Source organism: Erinaceus europaeus, chromosome 2, assembly GCF_950295315.1.
Source record: "Erinaceus europaeus chromosome 2, mEriEur2.1, whole genome shotgun sequence".
Taxonomy (NCBI): domain Eukaryota; kingdom Metazoa; phylum Chordata; class Mammalia; order Eulipotyphla; family Erinaceidae; genus Erinaceus; species Erinaceus europaeus.
Genome location: NC_080163.1, coordinates 87,649,411 through 87,666,782, shown reverse-complemented (window position 1 = coordinate 87,666,782; position 17,372 = coordinate 87,649,411). Strand labels below are relative to the sequence as shown.

Here is a 17,372-nt window from a genome sequence, read left to right as displayed (position 1 = left end):
CCTTCCACCTTCTATACCGCATAAAGAATTTTGGTTCATACTCCGAAAGGGGTAAAGAATAGGGAAGCTTCCAATGGAGGGGACAGGATATGGAACTCTGGTGGTGGGAATTATATGGAATTGTACCTCTCTTATCCTACAATCTTGTTAATCATTATTAAATCACTAATAAAAAACCTTATAGTTAAAATGTTTAAGTATAATATTCTGATTGTTTTTTTCAAAGACTAAACTATGAAAGTTAGCAGTGAAGCTAAGAGAAGTGTCTAGCAAGTAAATGCAAATGTTTAATGCTAATTAGAGCAAGTCAAATGGTAATTTCAAAAGGAAAACAATGACAGAGAACTAAACTCTATTTAGTGACAGCAATGTGTTAGACTCTGTTTATTTTCTGTCATCGCTCTTTGGGTAAATATTTTGTGATTTTTAGAAATTATATCTGTTTTGCTAGTTGTCTGAAGTTGTTTCTAGTTCTGGACTACTTTCATAGAAATCTAAGTGAGTGGGTTTGAAAACTAGTATTTTCATTACTTCTTAACAGACTTTGTTTTGGAATAGAAGACATTCACTCTTTCATACATTTTCTCTTTGTAAACTCTGAGTTTTAGAATAATTTTTAAATAATATATTAGTGACAATACCCCTACATATCAGAAAGGAGACTGAGGAACATTTGAATTTGAAATCTGTGCTGTGGTCCTTGTTGTTGCTTTAAATCTTCTCTTGCAGATACAAACATCTCTTTTTCATGACCCCATTTGGAAAATAGGTCATCTCGTCTATGCATCACCAGTGTTGAGAAGTATGCTGTGGTTTTTCATAACAGTTGTCTTGCAATTTATCTTTGATAGTGAAAGAAATACTATGCCCATTAGTCCATGGCAGATGTCTGCTAAGCTTGTTGTCATATCATATGACAGCTGACCAATGGCATAGCTATATATGTGTTGAAGTATTTTGGCTGACTTGAGAGGTCTAATAGCAAAAGCTCAGATTCTGTAAGCACTTAGCTCTTTATTAGAAAAGAGATGGAATGAAAAAGAGTGAGGGAGGGGGAAAGAAGACAATATTTCTGAGACCTCTCTCTATATATACATATATATATGTATATATATATATTGTATGCAAATGGTACATGTTTGTTTTTCCTTAGGAAGCAGATTAAAGATAAATTTGATTCATGCTTGTCTGCCAGTAACTATCTTTCTCTGTTGAAGGAGAAGGAGAAAATGCCAACAATTTTAGGGAAAAATTTACTTTATTAGCCAACCCAACAAGCAAAAACAGGCTAGCTTTTAGAGGAGCAGCCTTTGGAGGAGGTAGTCTTATTTTTAAAGCAAGCAATTTATAAGCCTCTGTATTATGATGCACAGGTTCTGAAAATCTTGATGTCTTTGTGCATTTTCAATTTTATTTTGAATTAAGTTTGCTCTTTTGATATTGAATTTCTAAGTGAACTCTGGAATTATCTAAGTGCCCTGTCTTGCTGTGCCAATAGTTCTCTTCGTACTTCAGAAGTTCTTAGTTAAGATGTTGGTGTCTTTTAGTCAGGAATCTTCAAGGCAAGATGCCCTGAATGCCAATCTTAAGTGGAATTTTGTCTTGTAATGCTATTCCTAGTATCAATTCTCATCTGTGGGGAAAACAGTGGCACTGGTTCATATATAACTTAGTGTCTTTAAGCAACAACAGTAAAAACAAAACAAAAAACTACTAGCTGGCACTACATTACAGATCCACTATGACAATATTTGTGCCACTATATTTTGAGATCAATTTTACTTGATATATTGAAAGAGTTTTCTGTGAATTATCAAGTTTTCAGAAGAGGTATAATGATTCCTTGCCATCTTGATCCAGAAAAATATAATTATCCAGTTAAAAACTTTGATATTTAATATATATATATACAGTGAAGTGAAAACATAGTTGAACGAATGATTCAAGGTCATCTTGTGTCCTATGTGAACGGAAAACCAATATACTAAGACACCTTCTGTGAGCTTTCTTTTGAGTGTCTATTTGAGGTTACTCTGGTTTTTGATGTGATGCTGAGGATCAAACCCAAGAAAAGAAGTATGCAAAATTGCATTGAATTGTCTTCCTTACCCAATTTTAATTCTTAAAAAACAATTGGGGCCGGGTGGTGGTGTACCTGGTTGAGCGCACATATTACAGTGGGCCTGAGTTTGAGCCCCTGGTCCCCACCTGCAGGGGGAAGGCTTTACGAGTGGTGAAGCAGGTTTGCAGGTGTCTCTCTCCTCTCTATCTCCCATCCTCCTCTCAATTTATGGCTGTCTCTATCCAATAAATAAATAAAGATAAAAAATTAAAAAAAATTAAGGACAGGAGGGGATGGAGCAGAGGGAAAGTCACCAAAGCACCATTTTATCGTTCATGGCACACCACCTGTGTGGTTCTAAGTGCTGTCCTTGGTATTCTCATGTAAGAACAGAGATAGAACCCAGGGCCTTAATCATAAAAGACATTCACTCTACCCACTGAACTATCTCCCTGACTCTGAAGTTACTTCCTGAGTAAGTAATTGAGAACTATGGTGAAACAAAGTAGATCAGATAGTACGGTGTTGTAGAGTTAAATATCAAATAGATAACCTAAAAGAATCTGAGTGCCTGAAGCATCATCTGAAATGATCCAGGTATCCATCTCCTGCTTCTTTTTTTGCCTGCTCTGTTCATTTTTTCCAAGTTGTTCAATTATAATTTAGGAAATCTCAGTGTCTCTCATTCCTCAGTTGGAGCTGCCATCTTGAAAGCATCCCTTGCAAAACATGGAAACCTGAGTTCTGAAGGGTTAACAAGAGAATTATTCAGAAATGGAAACATAGACTTCAACCACCAAATGAGTTTAGGAAATTTGCCAACTGAAAGTGATGTTTCAATACTTGGTTATATTCTAAAGATTTGGCAACATGTTATTCAATGACCTAACCTTCTAAACTCACTGAGCTCTGATAAACATGGCGACATGTCAATGGAGAAAGCTGTGATCAGAAATTTGGTACTTCTTGAGGGAGTACCTTGTGGACTCAGAGCCATTGCCGTTGCCTGGTTTGAACTTGAATATCCTAGACTCTAATAGTTTGGGCATTGTCAGCTCTTAGTAAAAAGGCATGCTGAAACTTTGCTTCCTGGGGTTCTAGAAATTTGTCCCCACCTGCACTATCAGATATATCATTTATGTTTATTATTTTGGGCTGTGTGTGTGTGTGTGTGTGTGTGCGCGTGCGCGTGCAGGGGAGAGAAATCTCTTCTCTCTGTAAAGCTATAAACTGAAGTATTCAACACTTATTTCATTACATCTTTTTTGTATGCAAACTCAAGAGTGATGATAGGGTTGATGATGTGTGTACCCAATTGGGTGAGTCACTGCTTGGCCCCCTAAGGACAGGGTTGGAAGGAGGGGACATTTTAGTTGTTGTCACCCTGGAGCTAAGCATTACTTTTATATTTTTCACCCACTAAAAATAAGGGAGCAGAGGAGTTTGGAGAGAAGGATGAGTAGAGAGAATGACCCTATTTAAACACACAGCCACTACTACTAAAGACATTCACTAGAGATGAAACTATCTCTGCTCTTATTCAGTAGAAGCATTTTTATGACTTTCATGTCACTTATGGGTGGATGGTGCCCCCAAGTTAAGCCTAAGAACGCAGCATTTCTTAGGATTCTGGGGAAGTAGGGAAAGGGGTGGAATAAAGGGACATTAAAGTCCTGGTATATGATGGGGCAGGGTATCCTAGGTTGGGGAGGTATCTTCCAGACACCTAGACACCTCCTATCATGGGGAGATGAGGGGTTGTACTTATTTGTCATTGACTATACTGTAAACTATTAACTTTCAATAAAAAATTAAGTCAGTATAAAGAAACACCCCCTCCACCTCCAAGAAAAAAAAAGAGAGAGAAAGAGCATAGCATTCTTCAGGGTTCTTACTCAGGGCTCAGACTAACTTTGTTTTGAGTTCCCTGTGGTCAGGTGTCTTTTGAAAAGAGGTAAATATCTCTCTTTACCGTTTGTGGGATGGACAAACAATTTACCAACAACTAAACTTATCTCACCTCAAACACCCAGTCCAGACACTACATTGTCTGAGTGCCACTGAGGAGAGAATAGTCTTTCAGATCTGGGTGACCTTGAGCAGTAGATATAATACCCTTTCCCAAGGGCCATTTTCTTTAGGAATACTTTTCACAGGTTGATATTGCTTTCTGTATAAACACTTGTTGAGTGTGTACCTTAAAAGATCTCTCCTATAATCTTACTCCTTTCCACATATAATCTGTCCTATCCTCCAGAATTTGAGAGGCAGGACAGCTTTCTGCCAAAGAATCTGGTATTGCCAGGGCAAGGCAGACTATATAGATTGTTAATGTTACAGCCCTCAGCTCTTTAACTCTGGACTTAAAAAAATCTTATATAAGAGACTTAATAGTATGAATTTATATCTCCTGAACAGATTGAGTTCCCCTAGGGCAGGTCTGAGGAATGCCCTTCCTGTGGGTCATTAAAGCCTGTGAAATCCTTTGGTTTGGCTCTGCCAAGGCAATTGTAGGCAGCACTTGAAATTCGATAAATCTGAGAATTTTTTTTCATAGCAACATTGACTTTTTATAGATAGAGGCAGAGAGGGGTGAAAGGAGAAGGAGAAACAGGGAGGGGGGGGAAGAGGGAGAGGGAGAGGGGGTGGAAGAGGGAGAGAGACTAACTACAGCTTCAAAGCTTTCTTCAATATGGTAGAGATCAGTTTTGAACAAGGGCTGGCCATATGGCAAAGCAACACACTATCTGAGTGAGCAATTTCTCTGACCCTAGGTGCTAGCTTTTTAGTTGATAATTTTTGTATGGCCTATGAATGATGTTATAAACACTTAAAAGGCCACTGGTAGAAGAAAGATTCCCCATCTCTGGTTTTAAAAAAAATATATTCTCAAGCTTTCTGTATCTGTCAGTGCAAGATTTGACATTTGTCTATTGTGTTGTTAATGATAGCAAGAGTTTTGTTTCAAATGAAGCTTATTTTTGGAAGCCACTGGGAAAACTGAGTCATCTGTTGTATTTTAGGGAAAAGTATGAAAGACGAAACCCCAAAGGAACAGGTGAGGATTTGCGAGGCAGATCTCTGTCTTGCTCTGAAAGTTTTTTTGGGTCAAGTATATATGCATGTACATGAGCTCAGATGGAACTTTCCTGACCAGAAGGACTGAATTTAGCAGTGAGATCAGGCTCTGGGTCACTCAGTATCACCTAGCAGAGAATGACCAGTGCATCCTGGAGCTTTGCAGAGTGAAAAGTTGTCCAGTAAGTACACCATGCTCTCAGAGCACACTGAGCTCACCTGTCTCCCAGTGACTCAAAAATAACCGAGCACATCCCAGAGCCACACCAGCTGTCCAGCTGGGCCACTGGCCACAGACACTAGGCCTTAATAAATCACAGTCCATGGGTAGGCTCATTCTCTGTTAAGACATACCTATATTTGAACTTATATTCTCTCTCTTTTTTAAATTAATTAATTAATTTTCCTCCAGGGTTAGTGCTAGGTCTCAGTGCTTGCACTATGAATCCACTGCTCCTGGAGGCCATTTCTTTCCCTTTTGTTGCCCTTATTGTTTATCATGGTTGTTGTTGTTATTACTATTGTTATTGCTATCGTTGTTGGATAGGACAGAGAGAAATCAAGAGAGGACAGGAAGACAGAGAAGGGGAGAGAAAGATAGACACCTGTAGACCTGCTCACCCACCCCCACGCAGATGGGGAGCCGGGCAGTCTTGAACCTGGATCCTTATACCGGTCCTTGCGCTTGGTGCCATGTGTGCTTAACCCATTGCACTACCGCATGGCTCCCTGAACTTATATTCTCATGGTAACTGTTCTCTCCCTCTTCTTTTTCTCTTCTCTTCTTTTCTTTTCTTCCTTTCTACCTTCCTTCCTTTCTTCCTCTTTCTCCCTCTCCCCTTCCTCCCTCCCTTCCCTCCCCCTCCCTCCCTTCCTTCCTTCCTTCCTTCCTCCCTCCCTCTCTTCACCTTCCTTCCTTCCTTCTTTTTTTTTTTTTCTAGACATCTAGGAAGTAGATCTTTATTTTGGATACAGAGAGAAATTGAGAAGGAAGAGGGAGATAAAGAAGGAAAGAGTTGTGTGTGTGTGGGGGAGAGACCTGCGGCGTTGTTTCATTCCTTGTGAAGCTCCCCTGTTAAAGGTGGGGCACCTAGGCCTTGAGTCTGGCCCCTTGAGCCACCACTCAGCCCCAGGGAATGTATTCTTTTAAAAAGTAAAGCTAGTTATCCTCCCCTGGGAAATACTATTGTGCTAGATCGAGAATATACCTCTTCTTGTCATCCTGTGTACAGCAACATTCTGTTCTGAGTGGGTGTCTGGCTGTTCATGATGACAGAGTTTGAAAAGAGAGCAAGGGGGAGGTAGCAGGTTTAATTGTGCAATTCCTAGTGTACAGATTGGTCAGCAGTGGGTTTAGTACTGAGCTTGCATCATTTAGAAGAACATAAAAGTGTGAGAGGTAAACACAATTCTGAACTCAATTCTTTTTTTAATTACTGATTTAATATTGATTTCCAAAATTGTAAGATAATAGGGGTATAGTTCCATATGATTTACACCACCAGAGTTCTGTGTCCCCATTCTCTCCATTGGAACTGCAGTATTTCTTCTAAGCTTACTGATATGGGCTGATTCTACAATTATCTATACTTTATATTTTTTCTCCTATTTTTTCAACAGTCCTGTCTTTACATCCTTTCTAAGTCACCCCATTCAACCTACTACTACTTCCAGATGTCTTTCCTCTTTTTCTCTTTTCTTAGATAAGAGAAACTGTGCCTGGCTTCCTCTGGTGTTTTCCAAATTTGTTTTCCTTTCATTGATGGTATAAAAATAAGATTACCATTGTGCATATAAATCACAGCTTTCTCAGCCACTCTGTTGTTGGGCACTGGGGTTGCTTCCAGGTTTTAGCTATTACGAATTGTGCTGCTATGAACATTGGTGTACACATATCTTTTTGGTTGGGTGTTATGGAGTCCTTGGGGTATATCCTTAGGAGAGGAATTACTGGATCATATGGAAGGTCCATGTCTAGTCTTGTGAGAGTTCTCCAGACTGCTCTCCACAGAGGCTGGACCAATTTACATACCCACTAGCAGTGCAGAAGGGTTCCTCTGTCCCCACAGATTTTTACACATGCATATTTAAAATCTCAGATATATATTGACAACAGCCTCATTTCTAGAGTGCAGTGACAAGCAACCTCTGAGTGAAGTAACAGGCATTGATAATTTTACCAAAGCAGATTTTGTCTGGTTATATTATTCACAAATACTCTGGAGGAAGCAGAAACAAAAGAATATTATGGGTCATCAAAAATATTTCATTATTTTAATGAGAAAGAATGATGAGGTTGGGGGGAGAGAGGAGAGAAACCAGAACACTGTTCAGTTCTGGTTTATGGAGGTGCTGGAGATTGAACCCGGGACCTCAGAGCATCAGGAATGAAAGTGTTTTGCCTATCTATTATGCTGTCTCCCCAATCCTGTGGGGTATTTACTTCAGAGAGGGCACACATTTTAATGGAGAGCTAAGATATAATGGAAGTTATCCAGTGGAAGGGAGATCAAAGTGGGTATTAAGGGGAAGCAAAGTGATACTTTCTTTTTAAAAAAAATTTTATATTTATTTTCCCTTTTGTTGCCCTTGTTTTTAATTGTTGTAGTAGTTATTATTGTTGTTGTTATTGATGCTGTCATTGTTAGATAGGACAGAGAGAAATGGAGAGAGGAGGGGAAGACAGAGAGGGGGAGAGAAAGATAGATACCTGAAGATCTGCTTCATGGCCTGTGAAGCGACTCCCCTGCAGGTGGGGAGCCGGGGGCTCGACCCGGGATTTTTATAGCGGTCCTTGCACTTCATGCCACTTGCGCTTAACCCACTGCACTACTGCATGACTTCCCATACTTTCTTTTTTTATTGTCATCAATAGGGCATCACCATTTATGTTGACTTTTTTTAGATAGGAAGACAGAAACAGCAGAGACAGAGAGAAAGACACCACAGCCCTTCAATCTGGGGGGGGCTTGAGCCTGGTCATGCCCATGACAAAGTGAACATAAAATGATGTATTTGATAACTGAATTACTAGCAGAAGAACACATGCTTTTATGAATATATGAGAGGCAGACATGAAAGAAGGTGGAATCAAAGACAGAGACTAAGGTATATTACAGAGAGTCTAAATAGGAAAGCTAGCAAGTCACTATTTGTGTGAGAGAAAGGAATGAAACTCAACTTCAACATATAATTTGGCATCTCTTTTATTAAAAAAACATTTTTAGTTATTTATTATTGGATAGAGACAGAGAGAAATTAAGAGGGGAGGAGGATATGTATATATATATGTGTGTATATATATATATATATATATATATATATATATATATATATACCTGTAGCCCTGCTTTACCATTCAAGCTTTCCACCTGCAGGTGGGGGCCAGGGGCTTGAACACTGTAATATGAGCACTTAACCAGGTGCGCCACCACCTGGCCCATAATTTGACATGGTTTAAAAGTTTGTGGGTTTTACCAGAGCCTGCCATTCAAATGATGATAAAACTTTCTATGGAAAGGATTTTAAAATTTAAATAGTTTAATAGTTGAATTGAAATGTTCATGCAATTAATGTAATGTAATAGAATGCAATTAATGTAAGTAATGGAGATTTTTTGAGGCAGAAATATTTTTTGTAAAGTGTTGTTTTGGTGTAAGAGCAGGTTTTAAGCCAAAGAACAATAAACTCTAGTTGTGGGCTTGAAAAAAAATACTACTCAGGGGTAGAAAGCATAATAACTATGCAAAAAGACTCTCATGCTTAAGTCTCCAAAGTCCCAGGGTCAGTCCTCCATACCACCATAACCCAGAGCTGAGCAGTGCTCAGGTAAAAAAACAAAACAAAATAAAACAAAACAAAACAACACCTGATGCTGCAGATAGGCTTTTTTCTTATTTTTTTAGATAGGCTTTTAATCCATGTATGTCAAGAGAACACATAGTATATGCACTGTCTCTTAGTTTATCTAACAAATAAGATAAAGCATGGAATCCATTTAAGGATAAATGTCAAGAAGAAAAAACTGAAGTTAATTCCAAGCAAAATTTATTAGATGTCTATTCAAGAAAAACACAATTACCTTTGCTTGTAAGAATTCAAATTACCTGGCAGCCAGGTGTGAATATTTTACCTTTTAAAATTTGATACAGAGAGTAGAAACAGTGTTTTTTTTAATATAACAGGCAACAGATATTGAAATCTTTTCTCAGAAATGTCATCAAAGGTAATTATTTCAGTTATCAGCAAAGCTGCATGCAATTGTCTTAATTCAAACCCCAAGGCCTTTTAAATATAAAGCTGGTTCTGAATTTGATAGTAATCAAGGTAGGCTACTGAAAAAAAGGTGTTTATCTGCTTCTTAGTGACATTCCTCTGTAATCAGTACTTAAGTACATTTCAGTTTGGCTGCTAAGACCTTTTAAACTCATAGACTTTTGCATAAAAGCTGTCTTACGGATTCAAGGCGTGCTTGTGACTTGTGGAATAGGTAAAAGTAACCTGTTGATAGCGTTATAGCTCAATTTAAGTAAAGGATAAAGACCAAATTAAGAAATTTCCCTGTTTTCTCAGCAACTAAATAGTCTGTACAAAAAGGGAGCAAACATATGTACAAAACCCTATAGTCTACATACATTGTGAAAAGATCAATCACTGTCCACAGAAGAAATACCATAAAAAGTGTGGTCTGTAAGGGACTCAAGATTCAATATGAATAGTTCTTACGCAAAGTCGTAAGAAATACAAAGATAGTTCTCAAGGTATGTGTAAGTCAGGCACTATTGACCGTATCAAATCTTTCAGATTCCCATGTCATTTTGTGTATCTCTACTTTATGGCAGAAAATAAAACCTGAATGACTTAACACTGTTTCTGAAAAGTGCCTAATTTATTCTAAGGAAGCATTTTATACACACTGGAAAAATCAGGCTCAACATACTCCTGTCCTCAAATGTAGCGAGGATTCTGAGTTCTCTATTTAGAAGAAAAATAATTATCATAGTAAAAATAACTGTATTGATCATAATCCTTGCTAAAACCAGCTTTAATGCTTGTGATGCTTCTGGCGTACTCTATTTCTATAAAATAATATGTGGGGTTCTTTTACATTTCCATAAAATGTACAGCATATCATATGGATTGCTTCACACAATCTCCATTGTATGTGTGTACACACAGTGAAATCTTACCTATGAGTATTGCTTACAGATACTTTCAAGTGTCTATGTTAGAATAATTCTTTGCACCTCTCACTAACACTGCTTTTATTTAAATTTTATCAGATAAATAAAACACTAAAAGCTCATTGTTCATGATGCTGATTACTACATTTTAATATAAAATAGCAATGCAACTTTACAACACAATAGTTCTCTGTAGTCTAGCTAAACTTCTTATAGTCTCATGATTATCACCAAATGCTCTTATTCACTGACTATTTGTACTTCTTAAAAGCACAATAAACAATTGCAGAAGATTCCTATTTGAAAACTCACATTCAAGCAATAAAATCACACTCGTCTGATTAACTTCCCTCCTCTTGCTTTAGATTTTGTAATCACTGTGCGTATTACAACACGTAAGTGCAGGCAAACACTAGTTGAAGCATAGTTGTCATACTGTATAAACTAGGCAAACTCGTGAAAGAAAAATATACTGCCAAACTAAATTGGTGAAAATACAAACCACAGCATTCAGTAACTGAGTCTTCCAAAGTGGACCAGTGAGCTTGCTTGAAACCCCTCCCCCCATTTTTTCTTTTCTTTTTCTCTTCTTTTCATTCTTCCTTTTTTTTTTTTTTTTGTCTCATATATTGAACCATTCTTCAGTATAATGATTTACTTTCTGACCCCACACATCACTTTTTCCAGGCTTAGAGCAGAAGGCAGAAATAAGCACTTTCACACAGAAGCTAGTTTGCCAGTCTCTCCAATATTCACAGCAGCAGCAGTAGCAACAGCAGCAGCTACTTTGCTGTTGGTTTGGTGGCAGGTGGAGATGTTGATGGCCAGTGACTTCTATTGGAGACCATAAGGCATAACAATGGGAGGCCTGCAGGATCTTTCAGGCAAGTTTATGCAGATGTTGCTGAAAAGTTTAAATGATGTAGTTTAAATAAGGAGGGACAGTGACTCACAGCCTCTTGACATAGTTTCCGGGAAAAGTACCAAAGAACTTAGTTCTTCTTGAGGTTCCTGGAAACAAAAGAGGGAGAATCACTGTGAAATATCACTTCATGTATGGGGGCTTACAAGCTATTTACAAGATTTTACTAAGCAAGCAAGTCCTGCAGGATTTGGGAAAGAAAGAGCTCTTTAGAATGACTGAGAGCCCAAGTAAGAAACTTAAGTTGTGGGAGTCAGGCGGTAGGTAGCGCAGCGGGTTAAGCACAGGTGGTGCAAAGCACAACGACTGGCATAGGTTCGAGCCCCTGGCTCCCCACCTGCAGGGGAGTCGCTTCACAAGTGGTGAAGCAGGTCTGTAGGTGTCTATCTTTCTCTCCCCCTCCTCTCTCGATTTCTCTCTGTCCTATCTAACAATGACAACAATAATAGTAACTACAACAATAAAAAGACACAAGGACAACAAAAGGGGATAAATAAATAAATAAAAGAAACTTGAGTTGCTAAATTTCTTCACTGCCTTTTAAACTTAAGTGCTTTGCCTCCATTCCACCAGGCTAAATAGAAAAGGGCAGCCTCTCAGAGTCCTGTCTCCATGGGAAACTTTAGTGCTGTGGTATCTTCCCCTCTTCCTCCCTCTTTCTGGAAAAGTTGGCCCAGAGAGGTGAAAGCCTATGAAAACGGTGATATAAAAAGGGAGAAAGAGGGCCAGGTGGTGGCGTACTTGGTTAAGCACTCATGCTACTGGGTGCAAGGACCCAGGTTCAAGCCCCTGGTCCCCACCTGCAGGAGGAAAGCTTCATAAGTGGTGAAGCAGGGATGCATGTTTCTCTCCATCTCTATCTCCTTCTCCCCTCAAGTTCTCTCTCTGTCTCTATCCAATAATAAATAAATAAATAAATAAATAAATAAATAAATAAGGAGAAAGAAAGAAAAAGGTCAACTTCACAATCTGAATGATAGTCAATTCTAGTACAAAGATCACCAAGGCTGCTAGATAATGTGATGACTGGTATGACTGGGATAGTAAAAGTCCTTTCTTCCTCCCTGTCTCTCCCCCTCCCACCTGCCCTCCCTTATATCAATATATTTGTTTTTATGAGAGAGAGAGAGAGAGAGAGAGAGAGAGAGAGAGAGAGAAGATGAATATGCCATATGGAGAATCAAACCCTGGAACTTCAGGCTTTTAAGTCCTGTGCTCTTCTGCTAAGTTATCTCCTTGGCCAAGAGTGACATTTCCAAGTACAATATCCAAAATAAGGATGAAGTTAACAGTGTGTAGCACAGACTGGAAAAGTACAGGAGCCAAGGGTGGGGCTTGGCATATCTTCTTAATTCAGTACAACAGGAAGATAGTGTCTGGAAATCTTTCACTACCAAGTTTTATTTTATTTTATTTTTGCCACGAGGTTTTGTTGTTGGGGCTTGGTGCTGGCACTATGGATCTACCACTTCTGGTGACCATTTTTTTTTTTTCTTCTTCTTCTTCTTCTTTTTTTTTTTTTTTTTCTATTTTATTGGATAGGACAGAGAGAAATTGAGAGGGGGAGGCAGAGACAAAGAGGGAGGAGAATTACAGTCACCAGAAGACCTGCTTCCTTGCTTCTCTGCTTCACCTCCTGTGAAGTGTTCCTGCTGTAGGTGGGGAGCAGGGGCTTGAACCTGGGTCCTTGCACATAGTACTGTGTACGCTTAACTAGGTGCGCCACCTTAAGCTTTTTTTTTTTTTACAGTTGGGGCCTCAAACATGTTTAATTTCATTGCTCTTAGGTCACATTTTCCTTCAGATATAGAGAGACGGAGAGAGAGAGTGAGAGACCACAGTACCAGTGCTTCTTCCTCTGGTGTGGTCATAACGACTTCCATGCGATGCTGTTCTCAGGCAGAGAGACTGAACACACTGAGGCTTTAACATAAGAGGCAGTGTTTATTATGCTGGCAGACCCAGCTGGACTTGTGTCCACAAAAGACTGAGCCCTGAGCACAATGGCACTTGTCTTTTACAGTTATCAACTTTTCCATAGTAACTCATGGCAACAAGCTTAACAGGTTATTCTTTGTATACAGAAAGTACAATTTGTTTGGGTGTCAGCAGACTCATGGGCAGAAGTAGCAGATTCTAAGGCCACTGACCAAGGCCACTTAGATTACAGCAGTAGAAAGCCCTGTTTACACTGGGAGGAGGAAGAAGGTTGCAGCCAACTACATTTTTCCTTAACTAAGAAATTAACTCTTGCTTTTCTCTTTAAAAGTTCATCCTTGCTTGCTTCATTCCCCTTTTGATGCTCGCATCCTTCTAGAGTCATTATGGATTGATAATTTTATAATATCACATATGCAACCATTTTATTTGACCATAGCTTTAATGAGGCTGGAGACAGACTTCATAACCCAAGGGACTAAAAAAGGTAGATTAGGCAAGTGTCCTTGGACCTGAGCTGATCCCATGGCAGGGCATGTAACCTGCCCCTTAATCTATCTCTCTGATCAAATACCCAATTCATGTTTTTATCTTTTTAAAAATCTTTTTATTTATTTATTAGAGACAGCCAGAAGTCGAGAGGGAAGGGGGAGGTAGGAAGAGAGACAGAGAGACACCTGCAGCGCTGCTTCACCATTAGCAAAGGTTTTCCCCTGCAGGTGAGGGCTTGAATCTGGGTCCTTGTGCATTGTAACATGTGTGCTCAACCAGGTGCGCCACTACCCTCCCGATTCTTTTAATACCATACATTTAGAAGATCATGCTGAAAGTAACTTTTACAAAAAGAATCATTATGTGCCAAAGTCTTTAATAAAATTAGAACAATTTTGCAAAATCACTATAAAGAAAAAAAAATCTAGTCACTATTTGTGGGTGGGGGTTTTCTATCACTGGACATGATTTCTGATGTACATGGAATTAAATGTATAATGATGATTTTACATTCCCCTTTACTTTCAGAGAACATCATTTGAAACTTTTTGTACCAGATTTTCCCATAGGATTACAACTACCACTTAAATAGAGTGAACAAGGCCTATCTACAGTTCTGAGCCTCTTTTTTACTCTGGAACCTATTGTCTTGGTTCAATGAGTGATTTTCTGTTTCCTTGTGCAGGTAACCAGCTCCTTTCCTTTTTTAATTTCTTTTCCTATCAGGACTATTAATAGAAACAGAAGAGGAAGCTTGGGCCATCAATGTGGCTTTTTATTTATTTATTTATTTATTTTTAATAATTTTTTTAAATATTTATTTTATTTATTTATTCCCTTTTGTTTCCCTTGTTGTTTTATTGTTTTAGTTATTATTGTTGTTGTCGTTGTTGGACAGGACAGAGAGAAATGGAGAGAGGAGGGGAAGACAGAGAGGAGGAGAGAAAGATAGACACCTGCAGACCTGCTTCACCGCCTGTGAAGCGACTCCCCTGCAGGTGGGGAGCCGGGGTTCGAACCGGGATCCTTATGCCAGTCCTTGTGCTTTGCGCCACCTGCGCTTAACCCACTGCGCTACAGCCTGACTCCCAATGTGGCTTTTTATTTATTTATTTATTTATTTATTTATTTATTTATTTATTTATTTATTTTTAACATCTCTCCACTAACTGCCTGTCTTTATAAAACTCTCATTTCCTCATCTTTTGTTTCCCTCATCCCCCATGCATTTAAAATAAGTACTGAATGTCATTTGGCTTTTGGAAACTGATTTTACAGGAAACTGCATAACCAGAGCAGGTCCTTGAACAAGCTCCAAGAACTGAGTTCTAAAGCTCAGTCTTTCCTAGTAGATTTTTTTTTTTACTTTTTTAAAAGAGAATTTTCATGTAAACAATATTTATTTAACAAAATAATCTAGTCTCCATGGAATTGGAAAGGAATTCAGGGGAGGGTCTGGGAGGTATGTCCGAGGAGTAAGGGTGGACAGTCTGAACTCTTCCCCAAAACAACAAATATCTAAAACTATCAATCTGATTTTTTAAAAAATCTGATCTGATCTTAACAAACCTCACCAACTATAGCTGAGACATTCGCAGAAGCACTGTAGCCTCAGCCACCACATTCCAGATGTTACTGTGAATTAATCCTGACTTCTCTAGGCAGATGACCTCACCAATGTTTCCTTCAACCTCACCTCTTCAGAGCCCAACCCCACTACAGAAAGATAGAAACACACTGGGGGTATGGATCCACCTGCCAACGCCTATGTCTAGCAGAGAAGCAATTACAGAAGCCAGAACTCTCACCTTCTGCTCCCCATAAAGATTTTTGGCCCATATTCCTAGAGGGATAAAAAAATAGGGAAGTTTCCAATAGAGGGGATGGGACTCAGAATTATATGGAATTACACCCCTATTACAATTATACCCCTTACAATCTTGTAAATCAATATTAAATTACTAATAAAAGGTAAAATATTAAAAAAATTAATGGGAGTCAGGTGGTAGTGCAGTGGGTTAAGCGCACGTGGTGCAAAGGGCAAGGACTGGCATAAGGATTCTGGTTCGAGGCCCCAGTTCCCCTCCTGCAGGGGAGTCGCTTCACAAGCGGTGACGCAGGTCTGCAGGTGTCTGTCTTTCTCTCCCCCTCTCTGTCTTCCCCTCCTCTCTCCATTTCTCTCTGTCCTCCAACAACGATGGCATCAGCAACAATAATAACTACAACAACAATGAAAAAGAACAAGGGCAACAAAAGGGAAAATAAATAAATATTTAAAAAAGTTAAAAAAATAAATGAAGTCAGTGAGAAACTTCACATATTGGAGTCAATGTAAGAAGTACTGAAAAGTGCAAATACCTTGGGATAACACAGTATATATGTATGCATGAACAATCAACTGCATTATGAAATCAAAGAAAACTTGACTTTCACATTACACCATACAAATGTACAAAAAATATAAATTATGAAATGGCCAAATGTGTCTGAAAGGAAAGGTTCACATACCCACAAACCATCCATCATCACACTTTTCCATCACATCAATGACGTCACTTTCTCTGAGCTCCAGCTCATCTTCATTCCTGGGAGTATAGTTATACAGAGCCTGAAACCTTAAACAGGACAGACAGAGGTATTAAAAAAAAAAAAACCTTTACATCTTTGAAAAACTATAGAAGAAGGTATAATATGTATTTTGGTGTTGACATTACAAATCTTACTACCACATCCAACTAGTTCATTGGCCTCTTTGGTAAAATGTGCAGAAATAAAAAATATTTTGATTCTCACGGAAAGCAAACCACTCTCATTAGCATTTAAAAACTCACATTGAGAAATATTCATGTAAGCTGAGAACATCTACAAGTTGGATTAAGACGTTTTACGATAAAGCCTGCCGGGCGTGGTGGCGCGCGCCTGTAGTCCCAGCTACTTGGGAGGCTGAGGCTGGAGGATCGCTTGAGCCCAGGAGTTCTGGGCTGCAGTGCGCTATGCCGATCGGGTGTCCGCACTAAGTTCGGCATCAATATGGTGATCTCCCGGGAGCGGGGGACCACCAGGTTGCCTAAGGAGGGGTGAACCGGCCCAGGTCGGAAACGATAAAGCCTGCAATTTTAATTGTCAAGTTATGGATGTATGTTATTCAGACAGTAAATAAAAGTACAAAATAGAGGAGTACTGTGTGTATTATTCAGCTATGTAAAACCAAGAAAAAGTTGTTTTTAGCTAGCCCTAAGCAGCAACAAATAATTTTAACTTTCAAATTGAATTTTTTAAAAAATATTTTTTTCATGAGAGAGGATGAGAGAAAGACAGACAGAGAGAGAGAGAGAGAGAGAGAAAACAAACCAGAGCATCACTCTGACACATGCAATGCTAGGGACTGAACTCTGGACCTCATATTTGAGAATCCAACACTTTACCTACTACACCATGTCCTGAGTCATCAGAATGAAATTTTTAAAAAAGATATTTATTTATTAATAAGAGGGATAGAAGGAGAGAGAAAGAATCAGATATCACTTTGGTACATGTGCTGCCAGGGACTAAACTCAGGACCTCATGCTTGAGAGTACAAAACCTTATCCACTGTGTCACCTCCCAGATCACTTAAATGATATTTAACTGAGGTGCACAAACTATTGTAGACACATGTCCTTTAAATCACTGTGCAAAACTACTATAAAAGAGGTTT

At 38.9% G+C, this 17,372-nt stretch overlaps 1 protein-coding gene and 1 long non-coding RNA gene across 28 annotated transcripts in view; one reads left to right on the top strand and one right to left on the bottom strand.

Moving 5' to 3' along the window:
* The window catches only part of LOC132536193 (uncharacterized), a 35,487-nt gene that overhangs the window by 11,464 nt on the left and 6,651 nt on the right, over nucleotides 1-17,372 (top strand). The window lies entirely within an intron of this gene.
* Nucleotides 8,846-17,372, bottom strand: part of SORBS2 (sorbin and SH3 domain containing 2) — a 248,101-nt gene continuing 239,574 nt past the window's right edge. For all 27 annotated transcript variants that reach the window (XM_060183784.1, XM_060183700.1, XM_060183701.1 and 24 more), the window contains 2 exons: nucleotides 16,184-16,290; nucleotides 8,846-11,334 (listed from right to left, as the gene is read on the bottom strand). In XM_060183784.1, the coding sequence (XP_060039767.1) occupies nucleotides 11,273-11,334; nucleotides 16,184-16,290 (169 nt within the window). In that variant the 3' untranslated portion in view covers nucleotides 8,846-11,272. The remainder of the gene's footprint in view (nucleotides 11,335-16,183; nucleotides 16,291-17,372) is intronic.